A 26,079-nucleotide genomic window follows, 5' to 3' on the forward strand; every position below is an offset into this window, starting at 1 on the left:
TTTCGTGTATATGTTCATTTATCCTGCAGGAATGTAGCACTGATAAATCATATAGCACGAGATAGCTGACTAGCTGAGCCGCTGATTGCAAGCGTGCACCACCTTACAGCGAAATAGTTCTGTTTCTTTAGAAAGACGTCTTCATCTTATTTTCAAGTCACAGCACAATGCGATGCTATTGTATTTCTTTTCCTTTTGCAGCAGTTATGGACTGTGTGTCTGATATTCTGCACAGCACGTTCAAAGAACAGTGTTCTCATGTAATGTGAGGTGATCCGTATCTCGTATTCACCTGTTTAGCGTTCCACACGCTAATCGAGGACTTTGCTGACAAGGCGGATATCAAATATTTATTTTCCTACAATGAATGCCCTGAAATCAAGTACACGTAACATCCTGCACGAAAGAGATCGCACATTTCAATAAGGAAATCAAGACCTGGCAGGCTGTTTCATAAGAGATTACTCGCAGAAGCTTAATATGAAAATCAAGGTACTTTGTAAAAACTTCAGTGCAGAATATCCTACATATATAGAGAGAAACGCTTTTTGTGCACTTCTTATACCTCTTGAGCCATGGGTATAATTACTGTAGAATGTGGCGTGTAGTGGAAATTCGGAATCCTATTGCGCTTGGGAACCACACTGGGGAGCTATGGCATGCACAGTGAAATCGTTGTAGCAACCTCAAGGCATATCATTCGGCTTATTTCAAGGCTAATGAATATTTAAGCACTTAAAGCGATTAAGGCAGCCTTTGAATATGACATTGTCGAAATACGTGATGATCTAAAATGGAAGAGCCACTAGTGTTTCAGCAGCAATGCATAACAGGATTGCGAATGTTGCGGCTTCACTGACCATGCATGTTATTCCGTCTTTTTCTGAACTTCCATCTGTTTTCATGCACCCAATATCAATACCGTCAATCTGCAAAAGAGGCACATGACCAATAATTAGGCAATCATTCCTAAACACCCGCGCATAATGGTGTAATGAGGATGATTACACGTAAAGGACACATATGAACATTCTCGGCAATAAACTAAGGCATTTATGCTTACTTAAGTTGAAACGCAAAAAGCTTGCTCAATCAAGGTGTAACTTTAGGTGTTTGCGTAGCTATACTTGAAAAAATCTCCAATACAAAGGTGCGCTCATTTCACATAAAAGTATGGGCATTGAAACAAACTGAAGAAACGAATAGTGTTTGCGTGAGCTCATTCTTTGCACATAGCACAATTTGTTTCCAGCAGAACGTACTGACACGGACTGAAAGGTACGACGACCCACTCTGGTCGTGTGTAGCCGTCCATGTCTATACGTGTCAGTAGGTTCTGGAGGAAACGAATTGTGAAGCTGAACAAGTACGGCAAGTCTAATTCCTAGATAAATATAAGTAACTAAATATCCGGCATTCCGTGTGTACTTCTGATTATCTCTTATCACGTATTCTTACCAGTGGATAGCAGGTATAAATTCTTTGGACCTATTCATGAGTCGTGACCCAGGCATAATAAAAATCTCGCAGCGATTGCATTGGCAACATATTGCTACAAAGTCTCACGTCACTAGCATCCCTACGTACCTTCATTTAGCAATGTTGCCTTGTCATTTATGCCTGACAAATTCATGGCTGCGCGTCCTTCAATTTATTTGTATCGAAAAATAGAATCACTGCACAATGATCTTTAGCAAAGTTTACGCACCCATCGTTTCCGGCGCTCTCCACTTCCATCATCCATCTGCTCGCCCCAAGCGTCTGCATATGCGAATGGGTCCGCATATTCGTCTAAAGATGAAAGCAGTCCGCCGAAAAGGAAGAAGTGTTAATAAAGATGCCAATAATCCTTATAAATTATTACATAATATATTCAATGCACGCGACCATACCGTACCCTTACATTTAGATGTCGTTGTGGTCTGGCAAAGCACAAGTGATGTGGTACACCTCAATAGTATTGCGTTAAACAGGCCGTGCGACATAAGTTAAAGTATAACAGGTGTTTAAGATTTCCTACCATGTCGGAAACTTTGAATGAATTCCTCGAAGGATGTATTCCGCTTCTACCCTCAGTGTGTCAAGCACACCATTGTTTAGCAACACTAATGTCACTCTCCCAAATACTAGCAGAAATCTTGAAGAATCATTGGCAAAATATGAGCCGCCGAGGCTGGTGTTCAAATATTGTCATTCCTATAGATCTTTTGTTCCACGGGCGCCGCCATATTGCGCAGGCAGTGGCGCTATCTATGGCCAGTCGGCATTCTGGCTTGGTGTTGTATGCCAGGTAAACGCTCGGCGTCAGTTTCTGGTGGTTGCCTACGTGCTCCCACGGTCTATTTATTATGACCTGGCGTCTTCTATGTAGGAAACTATTATGTGAGATATATGCTGGAATGATATAAGTCGGCATGGCCGGAATTTCAACCGGCGTTGAGGCAGACGGAGCACCCAGTACAATATGTGTGCGCGCATGTTTGAGGCTAAAATCAGCCACTGAGATCAGTTGCGTATTTCTGAAATAATATTTCATGAATGGGACCTTATTCAGTCATTCACACTGTAGTTCTAAGCTCTGGTTTAGCTGTTAGGAGTAGTTACGAAATATGTGACGATCGTAATAGTGTGAGTACCATTCTGCCACCGAATATGTTGTGCTGTTGACTCTGACAAGCGTTCAAAATGTTAGTTCTAGATACATTGCACGAATACTTCTTTTCTTCGACAAAGATTCGGCCCACTACCGAAATATGCTTGGTTAGTAATAACAACATACCGTACAGTGTGAATCACACTTCCCTAATGGTCGAGCGACCGGCTGCGGACTGTGCAAGCGTCCTAAGCAGCAGTAGATACCATGGGTCATGATCTCTTTGTTCTATGCAGCGCATGGTCCAAGCATGCGCCATTGCCAACGAGGCATTATTGCGGCGCTAGGCAGTGATTATTTGCACTTTTTCTGCGAGGTATGGGGATGAAACTGATTTTATTTTTATTTTCTTTTTGTTTTTCTTGTGACGCTTTATTGTTCGGTGTTGTTTGACCCGACCTCTACGACGTACTCACCCGTGTAGCGGAAATTTTGTCCTAACAAGTTTCCTCACAATATACATTTGGATATTACTGCTTTAAAAGGCATAAAGGCAAACCTGAAGGTGGAATCTTATATGTGTCATGCTGGCTTGCCAACCACAGCAATCGCTGTCTTGAGCGCTATCGGCCTCTTCCATATGCTAACGTCATCATAGCCTAGTGATTTTAGGTCCATTATACTTTAAAAGCGTCAGGAAGGTACCGGTGGCTGACGGTATTATTTCATAACGATTGGTTCTTAGACATTTTTCTGGCTTGCATTAAGTTGTCCTTGCACGAGTACCCTTGTGGTTTAGTTGTTACGGCAAGCGTTGAGATAGCGAGAATGTATGTTTTAGCAATGCACACAGATGCCACTGCTCTTCGCTAAGGAAAAAAAACGATGTATCCAAAACACTTCACCGCACCTATATACGCCGCGGCTGACGCGCATAGCATCTTTTCGCAACCAATAAACATTTCCACACATTGTGGTTACCGCTGCCCCGGAAGGCTACAGAGCGGTTCTTCGACAGCCTCGTACGAACTCGCATCATGTAAATTCGATGGACAACGATCTAAAACATCTCGAAATTGTTGCGCAGAACACGATGGCAACACCTCCAAGCAGAGCCGCATGATATAGAGAGGAGGAAAGGGCACGCGGGAAACCTTTCCTCCTCGCTCAATGAAAGGGTGCATATTCAAAATAAATACAAATGAAATCTATTGGTTTGGATACTCACGGCACCAAGCTGTAATGTAACTCCCAATTTGCTCTCTTAGAGTAAATCAGAACGGTGAGATGCTCAGCATGCCAATAATGCAGTCCATAAAAGCTTCTGTAGCACCCTTTCATCAAATATTGCTAGTCTGACTGCACGCTGTACGTTCCTGTGGGAGGTGACTGCTGTTACTGAATTATGAACCTCACTGGTAAATCAACCTGGCTTGCCTGTGTTTTTTATTTATTCATTTTAGAGGACGTTTGCCTTTTACGTGGTGAGAATGTGACCACTGTCGTGATTAAATTGTACACGTTCCCAGAAACGTAAATATCAAGAGATGTATTTCAACCCAGAATGGCTGCGCTGCCCCTACTCACATAATAACAGAAAAAATTGCAGTCGTATTAACCGAGAAACCATTCGGGTGTAAAATATGTGCGCTAAGTTTCTTGAATAACACCCTACAACCCCAGCGCATTTGTCTTTCACAGAATTACCGAACGCATTTGCATGCGTAGCAGTCCAAGTTAGGAGTAATTAGATTATGTGCATACCATATAACAACGTTTCTTATATTTAATAGTTTGTGGCAGCAAACAACGTTTTCATCCGGTGTTCCAAGGGTGGCATGCAGTGGTAGGAAGTGGCATAATGTCGAGATTTTCACTTAAGGCTCATTGTTATATGCTTGCTCTATATGTGGCTGATACAAGTTATACCCGTTTGCTACAATATAACCGTCAAGTGGTCTATCCGCGCAGCCTCTGGTGGCTGCCGAGAATTTGTTTAATCAGCAGTGGGTTGAAATAGTAAATGTTTATTGAGGGTATGTCACTTTTCTAGGCGCATGTGCAGGCTGGCTCTGCACGTCGCTGTTGTTCTATTGTAACCACATACAACCCTTCTTTCAGAAAAGCTGCCATAGCAGTCTACAGGGCGTTTAGTTTCTGGAGTCTCAGTTTCCGACTGGTCTCTACTTGCAACGTCTTCGCCGGTGGCCCATAGGAAGTCGTGCTTTGACTTCCTTGTGAAACCGGAACGAATGGAAAAGCACAAGACGCCTAGTGGTGTCATGCGGAAGTTTCTCTGAGGAAATGTGCCACTTCTTTCATCTAGCTCTTTTCTTTGATTGAAGTGACAGAAATCAATACGTTGTGTAAAGCGCGATATGGTTATAGCTCTGGAAGGATTACGACAACGCTTTCGGAAGACTTTTGAGACTATTTACACAGGCTTATATATTATTGTAGTGGCATGTGCACTTTTGCTGGACGAAACCAAGGCTTTTCTCTCTGTATGTTATCAGTTACTGCTGAAAAAGTTAGAGCTGTTAGGATTTTGTGTGCCTTCTTTGAAAGCGCTTACTTCATTTCTAATTGTACTCAAATTGTTGTGGTCAACAATTACTCCAGTAATAGCGTAACCTTGAATTGCGGAGTTCTACAACGTTCGGTGCCCGCCCCTTTTTTATTTAATCTGTGCATCATTGATTTCTGTTTTGTGATAAACAGGTGATACGTAGTTATTTCAGTACGCGGATGATTCCGTCATTCTTGCTACTGACGCCTTACATCAGAATGCAATCGAAACTCTTCAAGTTGATGCCAGGTCAGTTATGGATTGGTTTCATGACAACCTGATAACGATTAACAAATCAAAAGCAAAACTTCTTTGTTTTAGAAATCCGCATAAAAAAGTTGATGAAACCACATCTTGAATTCTGCACCATTCGCCATGCAGGAATTGTACCAAAATACCAAGATATAACCCGGAATAGCAATCTTTCAGTTATATCCAATTATCTTCGTGGCACTGCATGCCTTTTATACAGCTTGCATTCTTTAATCTCTTGCCCTGTGCGTAAACTTATTGCACATGCGCTCGTTTCGAGCAAGCTCACATGTGGCATCACTTTGTCCTGTAATTTTTCTCCATCGTGGAACAATGAAATTAACCGTCTCTTGAAGGCTATAATTCGAAAAGTCGTGCATAACGTTCAACTTTATAAGAGTTGGAACCTGTTTTTTAGGACACACTGCGGTCATTGATGCTGTCTTGTTCCAGACCGTTGTACGTAATAATTACTGGGGTAGTGCGTTTTTAATTCAGCACGTGCCTGTTAGAGTGGTTCGGTCAAATTCCCGCTTTTCTGTTGCGAGATGTTATACGACGTATTTTCATTTTATAAGGAGTTACTACATACCACGGATGTTTAACTCGCAGCCCGATTCCCTATTTACTCCGTCTTCAAAGCGTCAATCGTTACTCCGTCGTTACTCCGTCAAAGCGTCCACTAGCTGGGTCCGGATCCTGTGTACAGCCCCAGTGTCGGTGTTAACCCAGTAGGGCTGAGGCTCATCGGCTGGGGCTTGTATTGTCGCTTTTAACTTGAAGTCTGTCAACCTGACGTCGCCTCCGCAGAACAGCTCCGGAAGTGACGAACTCTATGACGTCTGTCGAAGTCTTTCTTTTGACGTTTCTGGTACTGTACCTCGAACTTCCGAAGGCCCTCTTGATCCGGCGCTGATGCGAAGGCTCCTGATCTGGAACTAAGAGGAAGCTTGGTCCTTAGCCAATGACCCATCAGTAGTTGCGCAGGACTATACCCATTATTCAAATGAGTCGACCTGTAATAAAAAATATTTGGGGTTTTACGTGCCAAAACCACTTTCTGATTATGAGGCACGCCGTAGTGGAGGACTCCGGAAATTTTGACCACCTGGGGTTCTTTAACGTGCACCTAAATCTAAGTACACGGGTGTTTTCGCATTTCGCCCCCATCGAGTCGACCTGTAAGCTACAAGCGTCAAGTAAGAGTCTTTCGTCTTTGTCATGGAAGTCTTGATGATATTTACCGCAGCATCAGCAAGTCCGTTGCTCCTGAACGAAGAGTGAAAACTCCGTCAACGAAGACTGCGGGCCGTTGTCGGAAGCCACTTCCTCAGGAATCTCGTTGCGCGCAAAAACTTACTTGCAATGGTTGACTACAGCTGCCGACGTAAGCTTCTCGAGTCGAGCCAGTTCAAGGTATCTTGAATTATAATATGTTGCTATCAATCACCACTGGCTCTTATAGTGAAACAAGTCCTTTGCAATGCGTTGCCAGGGTGTTTCTGGAAGTTCGGTACCTTTTAGTGGAATTTTCCTGTTACTTATTGTTTCGACGAATTCCTGACATTGCTTCACCAGGGACGTGATGTCAGCTACTATAGTGGGCCACCAGTCACAATCTCTGGCTCGAGCAAGTGCCTTGTTATGCTAAAGTGTCCTTCATGTAAGAGTCGTAGGACTTCGTTTTGGCAAGAGGCAAGGATGACAACTCAATCAGTGGAGAGGGGTAAATCGTTCTCCAGAGTGAGCTGGTGTCAACGCTCCCAGAAGGATTTTAGGTCCACTGCTAAATCTCGCCTAGAGGGCCACTCTTTTTTCTTGCTCCAACGGCGAAGATGTGCACAAACAGGGTCTATTTGTTACGATGCCGTTAACAATTGAAGGAAGTGTTCCTTTATGGGAAAACAGGTTTTCAAAGAGCATAGGAAAGCTTCCACGTTTTCGCCGGTTTTTGGAGAGGCGCTCTAGAAACAGTGGCTGCGGCTAGACGGTCTTTGCCTGGAACGTATGCAATCTCGTACTCGTATCGCATCATTCTCATCTTTAGCCTTCTAATCTGGGTGTCAAGTCGTCAAGGCCATTTGAAGTGAAAATTGGAACCAACGGCTTACAGTCCGTCTCCAGCTTGAACAACTTGCCGACAAGATAATCGCCGAATTTGTCACATGCCCAAACTAAAGCAAGAGCATCTTTCTCCGTTTGAGTGTAACGCTTCTCGGTCTCAGAGAGTAATCGTGGAGCATAAGCGATTACAGAAAACTTGCCATTCGTTTGCTTATGCCGAACTAATGCGCCAAGTTCGAAGGAAGATGCACATGCACTGACGATCGTTTCTCTCGATGTATCGTAAACTCCAAGGACCGGGCGAGACGAGAGCACCGACTTCCATCTCTTGAACGCCTGCTGTTCTGGAGCATCCCAAGCAAACTCTTGCTTCTTTGACAGCAAAAGAGTAAGCAGTTGCAGTACTTCAGAGAGATTGGGAACGAATCTGGCGAGATATGTTGCCATTCCGCGAAGTCTCTGCAGCTCGGTCGTGTTTGTTCGGGTCTCCATTTTCATAATGGCTTCAACTTTGTTTTCGTCGGGTCGTATTCCGTCTTGGTCTAGCCAGCGTCCAAGGAACGTGAGGCGTTGGACATTAAACAAGCATTTGGTTTCATTCAATGTCAGTCCAGCCTTGACGAGTAGGGGCAGCACATTTCTTCTGAGTGTGTCATTGTGCTCATGCTCATTTGAACCCCAGATGAAGATGTCGTCCATGTGATAGACAACCCGACTTACGCCTTGTAAAATGCATGACATCTGTTACCGGAAGTGTTCAGGAGCAGACGCAATTTCAAACGGTAACCGGTTGAAATAGAAGCGTCCAAAAGCTGAGATGAACGTGGTAAGCATTTAAAACATTCACAATGTGGAATTTGCCAAAATGGAGAGTTAGCATCCAGTTTGGAGAACACTTTAGTTTCATGAAGAAGCACGAGAGCGTGCTCCACGGAAGGTACTGGAGGCCATTCCCTCAGAACGTGGTGGTTCAGTTCTGTGAAGTCCACGCAGATTCTCGCATCTCCGCAGGGCTTTGGGACGACTTCATTGGTGCACACCACTCAGTCGGCTCGTCAACAAGTGATATGACGCCGAGTTTCCGCATTCTTTGTAGTTGCAAATGTGTCCTTTCCTATAAAAGGATTGGGATACGTATGGGAGAGCTTAGCGTGAAAGGTTTTTCTCCTGCTTGCAGCTGAATTCGATGTTCCTTGGCCAGCTTTCGGAGTCGCTGGAACAACGTTGGAAATTCTTCCTTCGGATTCACTTTCTCAGCAATGTCGTTTACAAATGTCAACATCCGAAGTTCTTTCATCGCTGGCTTGCCTAGCAACGGAGTGCGGACTTCATCTAAGACGTAGACATCCTGAGTAGTCGTACCGTCGCTGTAGGTGAGCTCGAGTTGTTCAACTCCTGCGGCTGGAAGAAGCTTTCCGTTTGGACCATGTAGCTGGCGTGAAGTAGCTGAAAGAAAAGGCCTGTCCTTGAACGTCTGCAATACTTGCTTCGGGAGGATCGCTTCGTCGGCGCCAGTGTCAATATTGAAATCTACTGGCTGACCTTGAACCAAGACTGTTGCCTCCCATGTTACAGCATCCGATGTCTTGATTACTCCGAGGAAGGCTGCTTCTAAATTTACCAGCGTTTCAACACAATTGAGGCGCCGCGAATGCATACAGAGGCGTAATGACCCTTGTAGCAAGCGTGTGACGCTCCCTCAGGCATAATGTTCGTTCGCCGCCAGGCTCGGTGGCCTGCCAAGATCGGCAGGCAACAGTGGTCACCGCACCGCAACAAACACCGACGAGCAAGGCTGCTCGGCGGTCAGTCATCGTTCAGCACCTCCACGCTGCGGAGCGTCTGTCTAACGGAGGGTGCCTCGAGCCCTCCCTTGTTCACGAACTCGGGTGGATCGTGACACTGGTGATGATGAAGGGATCCTCGTGACACTAGCGACGAGGATGGCGACGAGTACCTGTGGATCTTCCCACGCCGCCGCGTGGGACGATCACCGCCCCCCGTTGCTGTCTCCATGCAGCTGTACGGAAGGCTGGAGCCGTTCGAGGGAGATGGGTCCGCCTAACAAATTTACGAGGAGCAAGTCCACGTGTTCTTCCGGGAAAACGACACACCCGAGGCCAAACAGCGGGACATTTTCCTGTGGGACCCGCGTCTTCAGCCTCTTGCTTGGCCTTCTCAAGCCAGCCACGCCGCACGTTAAGACGCTGGGTGAGCTGCTCGCCATACTGCGCTCGCATTTCTACCCAGCACCGTCCACTCTAATGGAGCATTTTCGCTTCAACAACCGGAGCCGCAGGGAAGGAGAGACCGTCGGGCAGTTCGTTGCTGCGCTACGAGGGTTAGCGAGTGCCTGCGTTTTCGGGCACCAGCTGAACTCGCTGCTCCGGGACCATTTCGTCTGTGGCATCAACAAGGAGCTTCGTGGAGCTTCCCGACCCCTTGCTGGACGACGCCGTGAACGCAGCGCTGGCAATGGAAGCTGCCGCCAAGGACGCCGGTGGATTGCCCGTGCGACTGGCTCACCGTCGGCGGAAGCGGCGGTCAACGAGTTGGCAACAAAAGAGAGAGAGAGAGAAAGGCAAAGGAAAGACAGGGAGGTTAACCAGAGATTATCTCCGGTTGGCTACCCTGTACTGGGGGTAGGTGAGAAAGAAAGAAGGATAAAAAAGAAAGGAAAAGAAACCTAAGCACACATACACACGTACACACGAAATATTTCTGTGGGCACTGTCACACAGCCCACAAAGACATTCCTAGTCTTACGCAGTGTCACCGTACAGTCCTATGCCACAGAGTGTACTGTCACAATTTGTCAGAAAGTCCCGCGTCTTTCAAATATTGCAGCAGCGCCTTCATAGCGGATCGCGCTGATGTTCGCGTAGGGCAGGGACCAAGGATCTTGTTTTCTGTCATTGGGCGCTTGTCCAGTTTGTCTAAGGTGGCTGAGAGGAAAGTTCTTTGTGGGTTCAAACCAGAGCACTGACAAAGAAGATGCTCGATCGTTTTGTTGCACCCGCAGAAGTTACACAGTGGTCTGTTGGCCATTCCGATAAGGAAAGAGTAGGCATTTGAAAATGCTACTCCAAGCCATAGACGGACAAGAAGGGTGCATTCACGTAGTGGAGTCTCGGGCGGAATATGGAGCTGTAAATTAGGGTCCAGCGTATGGAGGCATGCACTTGTGAAATCGGAAGAATTCCATTGTGCTAATATCAGGTCACGCGCAAGTGCGGAAAGTTTTTTCACTGCGTCGGCTCTCGAAAGAGGAATGGCAACGCAGTTGACGCCGTCATGGGCAGATCGGGCAGCTGCGTGTGCTCGATCATTGCCATGTATGCCAGAGTGACTAGGCAACCACTGATATATTATATCGTGTCCTCCGTCAACTAGTCGATGGTGGACTTCTCTTATCTCTGCGACGAGCTGCTCATGTGATACATGGCGCAGTGCTGTGAGTACACTCTGTAGGGCTGCTCCTACTGGGTCGGATGGTCAAGACACCCTTGGACATCTTGCATCCGGACCTGCGATCCACAGTGCTCTTGAAGCAGCTGAAACAGAAGCTGGCTGCTGACAAAGGATGCTGTCCCGGGCCTTTGCTAGAGTCAGGAGCTCCAGTTTTTGCCAGGAACTTCCGTCCTGGCCCATGCGCGTCTGCCAGACAGGTGGTGTTTCCTGCCAGCGCCTCATCGCTGCTCGTCCGCATGCCAGAAGGGGCCATGTGGCACAGACATGCTGACCATGTCAGGCCTCGCCTCGGGACCTGGCCAGCACCCTCGACTGCCACTTCCGAGTTCCAACCCGCAGGAGGACTAGCGGCAGCAGCAGTCGCTTCCAGCGGAGCACCACCCACCTCGGAGGCGGCAACCGTTGCCAGTGGTGCGGCACCCGTTGGACCGGTGTCGAGCCCGGCACCACTTGCAAGGCCGACCACTACGGACCCTCCGGATGGAGTGAGGCTGGCTCAGGCAGCACCCGGCGTTGCCGCACCCGACCCATCAACACCGGTGCCCAGGCGGAGTACTCGACGGCGGAGGCTACCGGACCGTTACTCGCCTGGATAGCAGGCACCGTCGACCCAGCCAGGGTGGAGGACATCGGACGTTTGTTTCTTTTATTGAACAAACAAACTAGGGGTAAGGGGGTGAGCAAGCATGTGACGCCCCCTCAGGCATAATGTGCGTTCGCCGCCAGGCTCGGTGTCCTGCAGTGCTCAGCAGGCAACATTGGTCACCGCACCGCAATAAACACCGACGAGCAAGGCTGCTCGGCGGTCATTCATCGTTCAGCACCACCACGCTGCGGAGCGTCTGTCTAACGGAGGGTGCCTCGAGCCCTCCCTTGTTCACGAACTCGGGTGGATCGTGACAACCTTGTTTCCGCAAATCCTGCAGACTTCCGAGCGTGCTGGACACTGAGTACGAATGTGACGCTCTTGACCGCACCAACAGTATGGTTTCTGCATGCTGTTTTTACCGGAGGATGAAGATGGCTTGTTTATCCCACTTGAATAGCTGCCGTTTTTGTCGTGTTTTGTAGTACGCCAAGTGGATTGGGGAGCGGACGCAACTTTGTTCGCACATGTAACTTCCTGGTGGAGCTCGTGTTGTGGCTGACGGACGCTATCGATCTGGCGGACGGACTCAAGAGCCTTCTGAGGAGTTAGGTCTTCGTCGAGCTGTAGCCTGGCGGATAGCTACTTATCTTTATCCGGAGTACGAGGCGGTAGCGCACGAACTCTTCTCAAAGAGTGCCGATCTCGCAGTCTTTCCAAAGTGTGTGACAGTAACCAAATCTTCGGCCGACTCGCCGTCTTGTTGCACTCTGCTGCTGAATCGGTCTCGTTAAAACATTACGTTGCGTCGCGGGATAAAGTATTTGTTGAACTGCTTCACGACTGCGTCGAATTTCTTGGAGTTCTCTTCAGAGAGAGCAAAAGTGGCGTAGATTTCTTCGGCTCGCTCGCCCATGATGTAGAGTAGCGCGTCTACTCGGGCTGAACGCACAACCTTGAAGAGGTTCGGAAACGCTCAAATATTTTGTTTCCACTTCGGCCACTCATTCGGTGACGCGAAGTTGAAGGCGTCCGGCGGCTGAATTACGAATGACGCCATGGCCTCGAACGTTAAGGGGCGCAGCGTTGCTTGAGTACCGTAGTGTGCGTATAGGCAGCAGCTCACCGGCGTTTCGTTGCTGGCATCGTCCTTCGCACGAAGGAGGACAAACAGACGTTGTCCGCTGGTAGAACCTGTTCTTCTGACATCGTGTTGTAGCCAGGAAGGAAGAGCGAGACGGCCACACGAGGAGTCACATACGCACACGTTTAATGGTCTCTCAGATGTGTTCTATCTCAAACAGAAGAATAGTACGCGCTGCCAGATCACCGACCACGCGCAGTTACGCGGAATCATATCTTCCCGTTTTCACTAGATGGCAGCATATATAACAATCCTTTCACTTCCTGAAATGAAGCGGCTGAAACTGAACATATCTTGGCAGGATTAAGTGGTGACGGACTCAACGTTTGCTCACACTCCTGATAACGCCAGCGCGTTATAAATATTTGGAGTGCGCTGTACGTTAAAATGAAATTCCAGAACCTAACCAGGATCGAAACGTACCCGCTTGCAGCGGCTGTCGTTGAAATACCTTTGAAGGTTTGTGACATGACATTTGTGTGAAAAATGCCATGTATCCTTTCACACGGTAAGAAATTATGGTTAAGAGTTGAACTGCAACTGCTAGATGCTGGTATTATAAAAATCATATACTTGAACATTTTACTCCACAATCATCATTGTGACGAAAAAGAAGGTTTCTTTTTAGCGTGTGAATTGCAAACAGATAAAATCCCGAACTGACCTGCTACCCTTTTCAATATTTAGAACCCACAACATCATAAAGGAGACTGAGGGATCTCAATTGTTTTCAGGAATATACTTTTGTAAAGGTTATTGGCGATTACTGCTACAAGAATACGCTCAGTACACAATTCTGACATTTGATGCGTAAGAACATAATCGTTTGTCATTAGGTTGAGAAAGCTTCTTAACATAGTTCCAGAAGACGATGAATAGCATGAATTCGCAACCGAAATTCTACAATATCGACGATGATGATATTATAATATATTCGCACACGTAGGAGGCACACCAGAAACACCGGAAACCATTTCACACATCCTGGAAGCCTTGAACAAGTCAAAATTGAGAATCAGGAGCAGTAATGGTTAGTTCTTTCGCAATAAGGATGTTTTCATCTTAATATTAACCGATGGTGTGGCCAAAACTACGAAAAAAGAGCCCGTGCAGAGAATTCTGTACTCTTCAAATCCTAATATATTCCTTCCCTAGGAGTCTTCCTTGGGCTAGGTAATGATTTACGCATGTTTATCGAAGACTACGCTGAAGAAAGCTAACCTCTCACCACGCTCGCTACGAACGACGCTAGTTTTATCTGGAGCAATGAATATGAAGGACCCCACCAGTACTTAATCTGGGTAATTTCTTCACACCAAGACTTTGTGCTACCCGGCTTCTGCAAGTGATGTTAATGATGCACCGACGCTTCACACTATGAAACTGACGGAGTCTTCTACCAGCGGCACCCTTGTGAGAAATCAGAACGACATAAAAAATGATTGATTATTCTCATACGTTGTGGAAAGTCGAGCAGCACTACGCAATGACCGAGAAAGAAGCATTGGCAGTGTCACGGCGTCGAAGTATTTTAAAAGCTATCTAGAAAGCTGCCGCTTTGGAATCTATACTGACAAGGCACGGACTTACGTCTTAGGGCTAACTCAGCCAACAGGAAGGCTTGTTCGTTGGATATGCGAAATACAGCAACTTAAATTCGACGTAAATCGGAGTCCTTGAAATGCGATGACGCGCTCTAGACGCTCTACATTACAGGAACTAAAAAATAGTGCCACAACCAAACGAAGGGCTTATGGGAAGGCGCTGGACATATGAAATAGCAGAGGCGCACGTTTACTAATAGTTGCGCAACTTAGTGGAACATTGAAGGCCGGTTTCATTGAAGAATAGTGAAAAATCATATATGACACTGTGTTGGGCTGGCGCCAATGCCATGTGACTAAGGCTAAGTACCGCCCGAGAGGTAAGCAAATGACCCCTCTTTTTATTAACAAATTCTGTACAATGATATCCATCTCTACATTGCCCAGCTAAAAAAATTACGACAGACCTCATCTCACGATGACTGTTCACGATGATGCGAATCGCAATCGAGCAATGTATCGACAGACTATATTCCTAAGATGGTGTTCATTTACCACTTGTAGTATACTCTAGGACCACCGTTGCTTCGGCTATATTTGAAGTAGTAACATATGCGATAGAAACACGGAAACAAGAAAGGTGGACAAGGACTTTTTAAAAGGAGGAAACAAGAAAGGAAACGAGAAAGGTGAAAGAAATCTTGTGAAGTGCTTGTCCTTGTCCACCTTTCTTTTTTCCATGTTTCTAGCGCGCTAAGTTACTATTTCAAATATGGACGGCCAACTCGCCCAACAATCAACCCTTCGGCTATATGCCACGTGCTTCGATATCGTCCCGGTTTGCATTACACTCTCTTGCCAATGCCACCCATGAGCATGGCGACATGATAAAGACTGGATGGCGCGGACGCAGTGCAATGGAATGACGGAGAAAAACTGATATCAATGGAACGACGACTTCTTCACGAAAACTGGATGTCCCTATTTGAATTATGAATATGGTATAACAACGACAGCATGACGACGACATGAGAGCAATGATATGGCGAGTACTGTGAGAAAAGGTTGGTGTCATGTCGACGGCATGACAACAACGGGAAGAAGAAGCTTAAAAGAAGATGATGGCATGACTACTACGGCATGACGATAGCGGTACAACGGTACGGCAACAAATGCATGATAGCATCCAGACAACGCAATGACGACCATTGCATGGCAACGGCGGCGTAATTACAACTGAATGTCAACGCCACGATTACGGTAGATTGACGAACGTCGATCGATCGACGAAAATGGCATGACGACTACAGCGGCACGAAGACATGGGTTGACGTTGCTGAAGTGATTACGATGGTGAAATGAAAGCGTGATAACGATGGCTTGACAACAATGGTGTGAAGACGTCTGTGTGCCGACGAGAGCTCACGTTGATGGCATGGCGAGAGTTGGATCTGGAAGTTACAATAACGACGACGGAAGAGCCGCGACGGTATCTCGACAACAGTATGGCAACGAATGTATGACGAAAACTGTATGACGACGGCGCAATGACGACGGTGGCATAACATCGGAACGACAATGGAATGACGAGCGAGAGCATTATGATAATGGCGTGACGGTGACTATCACGAAAATTGTACGATGACGATGGCGTGAAGACCGCTTGAAAAGAGTCGAATGACGTAGCTTGAGTGACAACGATGGCATGACGACGAAGGCGTGACGACGGATCCAGGAAGCAAAATTTGGATCTACCCCAAGCGCCTTCTCGTAGTCCTAAAAAGCGTAAAATTATGTGCCTCATAGAGGATCCAGGCGCAAGCATCGCGGCATTGGGTAACCAGTCTCGTGCGCAAGGTGTTCGTTATACCATCGGCCTTCCCTCCAGTGTGCACACCTAGCGAGTTTTCGCTGTTACTGCTGATGTCTGCAAGAAGACGAGGGAGCATTACAAAACATTTAAAACAATTATTAGTGAAGACAAAGCACATTTGAAGGGCTGTAGATGATGCGCTGAAAGAGCCACGACAGCTCGCTCTAATACCTGTATTTGTAAGAGCTTAATACAAGCTCGGAGGAATGTAAACTTGGAACAATCAATTTTTTGTAATTGCCTAATCGCTATTGCGTGACATTATTTTGTCAATGTCTTCAAAGAAGTTTTAACGAAGTAATCGTAATTGTAATAATTTGTTTTTTAATCTGCAAGGTCTGTATTATACGAACCAGATACAGCATTTGCTTTAACTTGTTGGAAACAAAGCCTCTTTCAGTTGTCTATGATAGTTTTTTTGTAATATGCCGAACGCTGCGAATATTGCTAGCAGGACGTTGACAATAACGCGAGGCCTTAGTTGTGTCATGTGGCCAACCATCAGGCACTGCCTTCCACTCTAATGGAGCAAGACGTCGGACTATCTTGCACTGCCGGAAACGTGTCGCAGAAGTTTTTTACTGAGTGCACGACGGCCTATCCGTGTCAAATACTTACACGATCACCGGGATAGTATTCCCCGTAACGTCGCTAATGACTGTAGTTCCGGCTGTCGGTCGCTTGCTAGTTGATAAACAGGTGGGCGAACTGTCGGGCATCTCCAGAGCGCGGGATATAGGCGGCGACGTCGTGATTGCCTTCATTGGTGACGCGAGGTTGCATGAAGTCGAACGTCGCTTCAGGTTCCTTCCGTAAAACGGCTTGAACGGCGTCATGTACGTTCTTGCACCACGGTTTCGTAAGCGCATATGATGAATGGAAGGACGACATCACACATATTGTGCTCTAGGCCGACGTATATTGCCAACATGTGTTCGGCTGGTAGGCGGTTGTACTCCTGTGACGTGTCTGACTGTATCTTAGATCGATGCAGCTGGTATTTATTACCATACTATATATACTACTACTATATACTACACTCATACTATATATCATAGTATATACTATATATACCGTATATGATGTATGGAAGGACGAAGTCGCCTATATTGTGCTCACATATCACACATATTGTGATGATGGTGGTATTCATTAGCATACTATATACTATATATACCGTATATGGTGTATAGAAGGACGGCATCACACATATTGTGCTCGAGGTCGACGTATATTGCTAACATGTGTTTGGCTGGTAGGCGGTTTTACTCTTGTGACGGGTCTGATTGTATCGTAGATCACTTGCATTAGCACTGCTGCAAAATCCGTCCTTCTGTCGGTGATGAGGACTTCCGGGGCACCACTTTGTTGCAGAATCATCTCGACAAAAATTTCACCACTTCAACCACATTACCTTTGCGCAGAGCATTCGTTTTGGCATAACGGATAAGGTAGTAGGTCGCCACGACGATAATTTTATTCCAGTTTGTTTCTCTCAGAAAGGACGCAAGTAAGTGGAACCCTATATGCTGGAATGATATTTCAGTTGGTTGGATACGCTGCAGCGATTCCGCTGGCCTTGATCATGATATCCTTGATCATGAGTGGATTCCAAGGGACGGGAAGCGTAGCAGTGGGCGGCAGGTTAGGTATGGTATGGTATGGTAAAGCTTTAATAATTAAAGTCCGGCAGATCGTGAATCTTCACGAAGCGGGCTACTCCAACGTGGGAACCGGAAGGCCAAGCCTCTCGGCCGCATCGTGGGCCTGCTGGACAGCCCAGAGTTGGTCAGCCAGAAGAGGGCTGCGGAGAACCGCCTCCCATCTGGCCGAGCTTTTAGCGATGATAGAGCGTGACCGAGCAGACCGCCAGAGCATATGGTCTAACGTGGATATATCTCCACAATCGTGGCAGGTAGCGTTGGTGTAAGTATCCGGATAGATTTTATTTAAGAGCGATGGATTCGGATAGGTATTCGTTTGTAGTAGACGGAGCGTTAATGATTGAGCTCTATGGAGGCGCGGATGAGGAACAAAGTAGGTTCTACGGCTCAGATAGTAGTGTTTAGTTATCTCGTTGTAGGTGGAGGGCGTGTCCCTGTTCTCTAGTGAGTCGGCTTCCGATTGGTCGAGGGTAGCGCGGTGGGCAAGTTCACGCGCAGCCCCGTGAGCCGACTCGTTGAGGTTGGGAGGAGCACCTTTTATCTGACCCTGATGTGCCGGAAACCAATAAATCAAGTGGTGCGTGATTGCCTTGCCCCCAATAAGTCTGAGGGCCTGTTTGGAAATGGTGCCTTTTTCAAATGCTCTGACTGCAGATCTTGAATCACTATAGATGACATCCCGTGAGCTACCCAGCAGGGCTAGTGCAATAGCCATTTGTTCAGCTATTTCGGAGTCCCTCGTCCGAACCGAGGCAGCATTGGTGATTCCTTGCCGACCATCAACAGTGACGATGGTGAACGCCTGACCTCCCTTACAAGAAGCGGCGTCCACAAAGCTGACCTGTCGCTGATCACTGTGTATTTGCCTAAGGCGGTTGGCCGCCCTTGCCCTCCTTCTACCGCGATTATGATCGAGGTGCATGTTCCTAGGTATTGGCGCGACCGTAATGTTCTCACGAATCGACGGGGGAACGTCAGAGAACGCCTCTGCTACTCTATCGGGGTGATATCCGAGTTCCTGCAAGATAGATCTCCCTGCCTTCATTGTTGTGAGGCGAGTTAGCTGTGCGCGCTCCTGGGCCTCTGCAATCTCTTCAAGAGTGTTATGGTTGCCAAGCTACATTAAGCGCTCTGTACAAGTGTATACGGGTCAACCGAGAACCCGTATGGTAATCTTCCTAAGCTGTGCATTCAATTTATCCCGCTCTGCCCGTTTCCATCGATGCATGGCTGCCACGTATCTAAAGTGGCGCAGAACGAAGGCATGCATTCGTCGAATGAGGTTATCCTCCTTGAGTCCATGATGCCGATTTGATACTCTCCGAACTAAACGAACAGCACTTTCAGTTTTAGCAATTAGCTTGCGTATAGTCTTGCCATTTGTACCCCCTGACTCAACGATCATGCCCAAGACCTTGATTGAATCGACTTTGGGTATACGACAACCGTTTTTGCACATAAGTTAATGTCTTTGTCTTCTAAAGGTTAGGTGGGCGGATGAGATTAAGACGTTTGCAGGGACGACATGGCCACAATTAGTACATGACCGGGGTAGTTGGGTAGCTGGAGAACGTTGGAGAACGTATGGGAGAGGCTTTGCCCTGCAGTGGGTGTAACCAGACTGATGATGATGATGATGATGACGATGATGATGATTATCATCATGATACCATGTGTGGCTGTTAACATCGGCAGCTGTTGACGTGGTGAGCGACGTCGGCGGCAAGGCGTCGCCAGTAATCACACCTGCTGTAAACTCGAACAAGCTTTACAAGACACTGCTGTGTGAGAAGCTTTCCAGAGACGAAAACTAAATGTTCGCCGATATAGCATGAGAGGATATAGAAAAAGCAAAAAAAAAGAATAACGCTGCAATGGAAGTTCTATACTGTTATAGTAAGTAATAGGACTCGTTGCAAAAGAATAAAGGAATGATCAGGAGGTAGTTCTAACGTACCAGATGAAATGGCACCTTGAAGGCTTCCAACAATACTAAATTACCAATTACAAACAAAAATTACATATTGTATTTTTGGCTTCCGCCGTGGAACCAAAAACAGAGTTTGTATTGCCCGTTTGTTTGCGCATTGCTTCGAAAGCTGGAGCAGTTTGCTCACTTGTGACAATTTGCGATGCTTTGTTTATTATACGGATAACAGTAAAAACAATTTAAAAGTGGGTTGTTGCGAAATATTTGGTAAGTTCCGATAATCGAAAACAAGCAAAAATTTCTTTTCGAATGCGAATACGATTAGCTAGTGCTTAATACTCGATTGGTATTTGAAATCTGGAGTATTCGCCGATACCTTCTTGCGCGTTTTTCTGAAGTGCTGCTGTTTCACCATTGTTATTTCTTGTGTGCTTCCTTTTGATTGGTTTCTGTTTTATGCACTGTCACGTTAGTATCGGTAATTCTTATTCCTCGCGATATGATATTGGCACAATGTTACTCATGATGGTATTATGCTGCCATGCTACGCTTAATTGTAGGTATGTATATGTATTACATATTGTATTTTGCGTTTCTCAGTATAACTATTGTCGCTGTAGTGAGTCAATATTGTGGCAATAGAGTAGCGAAGAAAAACATGTGATGCTTTGCTAATAGGTCCTGTGAGCTAAACTGTTTCGAATGCTGGCGCTAAGTTATGCCAGACCGGCAGCCTAGCACAATATTATCTTGAACCGCGTGTTCAAGAGAATATTGCCACAGAAAATACCAAAGGGAAAGCGATGGATAACATTTTGGTTATTGACGGTGACATAAAGCTCCTCTTTCTACTTTGTTCAATTCATGGTGCTCACTGCTACCCCTTCCTACCCCGCATGGATGATTGCTCTTTTTTTTCTATTTCCTATGTCGTTTGATCATTTGTATTTTAGACCTGTAGTGACATGCCAGTGCTTTTCCTCGGCTAACCTCTCGAGCTATAATGAGAATTTCTTTCACCAGCGCGCACACATTTACACATACTCCTTGCTGTGTGGTTTCCTTGTCACTCATTCTTGAAATTCGCAAGTCAGGTTACAGTGAGCAGGCATTGTGGTTTGAATAAACTGATATGGCAGCGTGGAGGTAAAGACACTGCCTTCCTAGGCTAGCAATGTGGCATAACGCAGCAACGACTTTCCGAGCAGTTTATTCACAGGAGCGACAAGCAAAATATCACAACTCTTTTTTTCACTAGGCGTACACAGATCAGAGCCAAGTTGTATAGAACGGTATCTCTTCGTCTCACGGTTGTAACCTTTAAACCCGCTTTTAAATCCACAAGCACGTAACGGTAATTAGATGACATATTCAGACAAAGTAACGAACATTTTTTAATAAAATAAATACTAAGCTAACGTAAACTTGTGGCCCCTGAGGTTTAAAGTTCCAACCTTGAGGCAAAGCTGGTTTTATAATAGTGCTTGAGGTAATCATTTCACGAAGTCACGCTGACCTCGCGGTGCTTGCAGAGCTAGGATTAGGCGAGCCAGAGAAGGATGCTGTTTGTCGCTCGAGATAACGTGCAGGTTAGGTCGGGGTTGTATGCCCTGACAGTCCTCAACATAATGGTTGGTCTCGCAACAAAAGCTGATATTGTAGAACAGTCAGCGTGAACTATTTTGTTATTACCACGAATGTGAGAATTTTTGGCGCTGTTATGTTTTAACAGACGTAGTAATCGCAACCTATACTGCTATGCATAACATTACAGCCTGGTGAATGGTATTGTGAATATATGTATAGCAGAAATAATTTCTAAGAGAATTTTTGAGAATACTTGTGAGAAGCTTTAAGAAAGCACCTCGAAGGACACGAATGAAAGTAATAATTTCACGTAACAGTATTTTCAGCGTAAGTACGGAGGAGAGTATAAATTATTTAAATGTAGAAAATCTGCAACTGGGCCCGTATTCGCAAGAAGCTCTTTCGCGGAAAGCGTTCGTGCCAGCCAATAGTGATGTAGGACATATCATTAGCGAATGCAATCAACCAATTAAAAACAGCACTTACGAACGAAAAGCTTTGTGAATTCGCTCCCTGGTTTCTAGGGCACAAATTATCTAAGTCAGTCTTAATCTACAGGGAGAATTTGTGTTTACTCATTCCCGCAGGCACCTGGTTAGTTTTTTTACGCCATTCTTTAGGCTTGTTAATCAGCGTTCGTCACGTCATGGAGCCCGCAGAAGCCTTATAACATTGATTATTGCGGTTGCTCAGCTTTTGTTGCAAGCAAGGTCGTCTAGTGTGCGCTTAATTTGTGCTGGAGCCTCGACACGCTTTGCGCAGCTCCTGTGCAGTGCGGTACAGTAGGGTGGAGTGCTGCTCAATATGCTACAGCAATGTCTAAGGTCAGCTGCACAGGTAGTGTTCAGAACGTAAGACATTAAACACTTTGTGAAGCTTCCGTCGAAGGTCGGTCTGAAATCGACTGCGTGCTCTTGTGTGGATGAAAACCCTAGGCGACTGGAAGGATTGTCCGTACTAATTTGTACATATGCTGTCGAAGCACTTATGCATAAGCGCCACTCATGGTGAGATAATCTAGTTGCAATTGATATTAGTCGAACATAATTACCGAAATAACACGCACTCATGAGCATCTAACGTTGTTTGAGACATTGTTCAAACAGCCTATACGTCGGATGGGGAAACGGACAACCCGAAAGGAGCTTCTATATTGTGACCGCTGTTGTCAATTAAAAATTATGTTGGCAAGTATACCACAGCGCATATTTGGCACTTTCTTTGTAGAAATACTAGGAATACTGGAGGCAAGCTTCAAGAATACTTGCAGTGAAAGTAATATTATTCCACCCATTTAACTCTGTCACCCTGTCCCATACCTGACGAACGTTGAGTTATCAATGCAGACGGTGCATGGCGCTGCTAGTAGAAGAATTCTAATGGAAATGTTTAACAGTGCGTAAACAAAACTGTGCATCAAATTGAGCGAATTCCCATAGGCGCTCAAAAGAGTTCAAACTTCACGTGGCGTGGTGCGGCATGGCATGGCTTCGTTAAAAAATTTGAATTTCCGAACAGTTAGACTTCACAGTCAGTAAAAAAGCACAAAATCACGTTGGTCGCAGGCGCTACTGCCCTCAAATCCGAGTACCGTGGTGTTGGCTCGAAGTTCTGGAAATATTGCACTTTTCCTCAATTATTACGGCACGGCATGCTTCTGAAAATCATACCACATTAAGCGATCACAGAAAACAGAGTTCTGTTCATAAATATTACAACGCAATATACGAACACTCGCAGGAGACATTACATGACATGATCATGCACTGTCCTTTCGTGTCTCCAATTTGTCTTAGGAGTTTGCGCTGTAATAATAATAAGTCGATTGCAACTCGCCCGATTCCCCGTTCTCTTAAAGTAGTACTGACCAATTGACTTCTCATCTGGATCAGTGTCTTCACGGCAAAGCCACTTGTTGTCGGTCAAGCTCATGACGCGTGGGCACAACACCTTGGGGCATGGATCGGGAATATCTGCACAAAAGAATAACTCAAATATGGTGATATGGCAGATTGAAGGACTAAAAAACCTGATTATTTGTTTGCAACAATTAGGGCGTCAGTAAGCATGTAATGAATTGCAGTAGAGAGGTATATAAAGCGACAAAGTTTGTTTAAAAATTGTTGACAGTAATTTTAGCATACGCTAAAGAGGATCAAGGCGAAAGCCTGCGTGCTAACGAGACATTCATTAAATTAATTGCACATTCTAATTCGAATGCGCTGTTACTATCTGTCATTGGTTTTCTCTTTACTTGTTCTTTCCTTGTTCTTATTTTCGGTCGCCTAGATATCGCCACTGGTTCTGCGTGGTTAATTACACGTTAAAACGGTCGTGGGAATTCTATGAAGATCATTAGGACAAACAGGCCGGTTCACTGAAAGAATTTTCTTTATTTGAACAATTTAATCAATGGAGGTAGGTGTATAGGCTTGTATACAAGGGGTTTCAGCGGCCACTTTCAAAAATTCTTAAAAAGTTGCCTTTGGTAGCTAGCACAATTCTAATTAATGAGCTGGTCTACTCGAAGAGGCGGACATTACTTAAAGAGGTAGAAATGCATAATGGAATAATTAGCCAAAAACCACTATATCAGTTTTTAACTGATTACTTTATGGCCCGTATTGCAGTTTACAAATAATAGCCGTGAAGTTCGCGAGGCGGGTCCGCTTGGAACGAACACCAGTTTGCTATATTATTTCCCGAACTTTGCGGAGAAATGCAGTGGCGTTCCACTTAGGTTCTTCATAAAACGCCGTTTTGTGCATTGAATCACAATGGCAACTGGAACGCCAGGGCATTCCTCCGCAAAATTCGGGAATTATTATAGCAAAAGTGGTGTCACTCTGAAAATTCCTACCAAGTGGATCCGCTTAGCTAACTCCACGGCTAGAATCTGTAAATTGCAACGTGGCCATAAGAAAACCGGCTAAGAACTTAATTAGTCGATGTTTGTTAACTAGACGATTATGCATTTGAACCTTTTTGAGCAAGTAATGTCCGCCTCTTCGAGTAGATTAGCTCATGTAATAGAATCGTGCTATCTTTCGCAGGCAACCGTTGAAAATTTTTGAAAGTGTTCGCCTGAAACACCCAGCATAAAGCGCCTTCTACTTTGTTGTAGCGCAGGCAGAATAAAAGCGACACAGAAAGGCAAACTCGATAAACCCATAGCGCTCAATTTCAACAACACATTTATTTCCAGTTCTCGCAGGCGTACTTACCGTCCTCAAAACATCAAAATACTCGTGTACATTCACTGGCAAATGTGAATAATACCGTGAAAACCTGACGCACACACTTTTGTGGCCACTCTGATTGCTTAGAATGGCGTCCGTTCAACGAGAATATGGGTAATGGAGCTCTTTTATTCATAAAGAAATTGATGGCCTACTGGCGCATGCACGTGAATTTGGTGCCATAACGCAGAACGGTCATCGGTTTTTTCGACCCATGTACCACCCAAGGCTTTCGCCTTAAAGTCAGAACAAAGGCGGGCGGACCGTAGGTCTCGCTCATGCTGCTAAACGAAGCATCAGTCAGACCTGCGGGACCGGTGCCCATATTCACAAAACATTCATACACTAAAGGCGTTCGTGCCAACCAACAGTGATGTAGGGCATATTATTACCGAAGGCAATCAGCCAATCAAATAGAGCATTTACGAACGAAATGCTTTGTGTATTCGGGCCCTGGTCTGTTGAGCTAAAAAGAAAAAAAAATCTATTTCTATCTATATTTATTCCGATGTCCTGACGTCTTATCTACGTAACTGTGGACGCAAGCGCAAGGTGGTGACCCGCAGCGTTGTTTTAACTGCTAAATCAAAAGCTCTCCATGTTTTCAGGAGATAGCGCTCGTTTCGTTTTCTTTATTAGCTTGTAGGAAGCAGGGAGCACTCAGAAGTGGAGGACATCTCAGAGTGGCCGAGTTCGCGCAGTGAAAGTAGATAATCGCATGACGAAGCTGGCGCCGGCGTCTGCGATTGGTGCGCTCCCCCTCGTTTAGTCTGCGGTGGCTGGTCGAAAATATCAGCGGCGTGCAGCCCCTAAGGGTGCCATAACGCACCCTTAGCGAAGAAGAGTTAGTAGTGTTTTCATATACGTGCCGAAAGCACTAGACAACGTTATAGTGTCAAACACTCGGAGGCGTCACGCACCTCCGAGTAGCCAGTGTTGGCGAGCACCAAGCTTCTTTTCCGAAATTTTTCGGAACACGGCTCTCTCTGGGTATTCCGCAAGAGAGTCAGTTTTCTTTGGCATATTATCGCATCGTGAATGCGTACACGCCACTTTAGCGCGGTGAGGTTTCGCGGCTTTGTGACATCCTATGACACACAGGCGAAATTTGCGCAGCCCGAAAACGTTCGCGCATTACCACGAATAATATAGAAAAGAGGGGTAGAACCGGAAATAATTATTTTCCTTTTGTTCGATCTAATAATGCACAGCCAATGTGTGCGTGTGATATCAGATGGAGCATTTCCGCTGTTGTCGTGATGTGGCGTGGAAGCGGCGAAGTGGTGTGTGTGGCCCCCCAAAAATGCGAACCAATTCTGGGATATTAATGGAAGAAATGTAATAGAAACAGCTTGGAAGAACATGACGTTAGAGCAATCCTGATCCTCCCCCTCTCGCTGCAGAGCCCTCTTGAACGGTCATTTGTAGGGCACACTTCTTAAGCGGAGCTTTCCTTTTCTTACTGTTTTTTTTTTAGAACCCTCTTAGACTTCCCCAACCGTGGTGTCTGGCTGGCTGCATTTCCGAATAGCTCGCCCCAAGGACGTTATCGTTACTGCCCTT

General features: G+C 45.9%; 1 protein-coding gene across 1 annotated transcript in view; it reads right to left on the reverse strand.

Moving 5' to 3' along the window:
- The window catches only part of LOC142574213 (uncharacterized), a 59,871-nt gene that overhangs the window by 11,849 nt on the left and 21,943 nt on the right, over positions 1-26,079 (reverse strand). The window contains exons 4-6 of the mRNA XM_075683362.1: positions 23,146-23,250; positions 1,709-1,791; positions 861-929 (exon numbers count right to left, since the gene is read on the reverse strand). Coding sequence (XP_075539477.1) covers positions 861-929; positions 1,709-1,791; positions 23,146-23,250 — 257 coding nt within the window. The remainder of the gene's footprint in view (positions 1-860; positions 930-1,708; positions 1,792-23,145; positions 23,251-26,079) is intronic.

Source organism: Dermacentor variabilis, chromosome 3 (genome assembly GCF_050947875.1).
Source record: "Dermacentor variabilis isolate Ectoservices chromosome 3, ASM5094787v1, whole genome shotgun sequence".
Lineage (NCBI taxonomy): Eukaryota > Metazoa > Arthropoda > Arachnida > Ixodida > Ixodidae > Dermacentor > Dermacentor variabilis.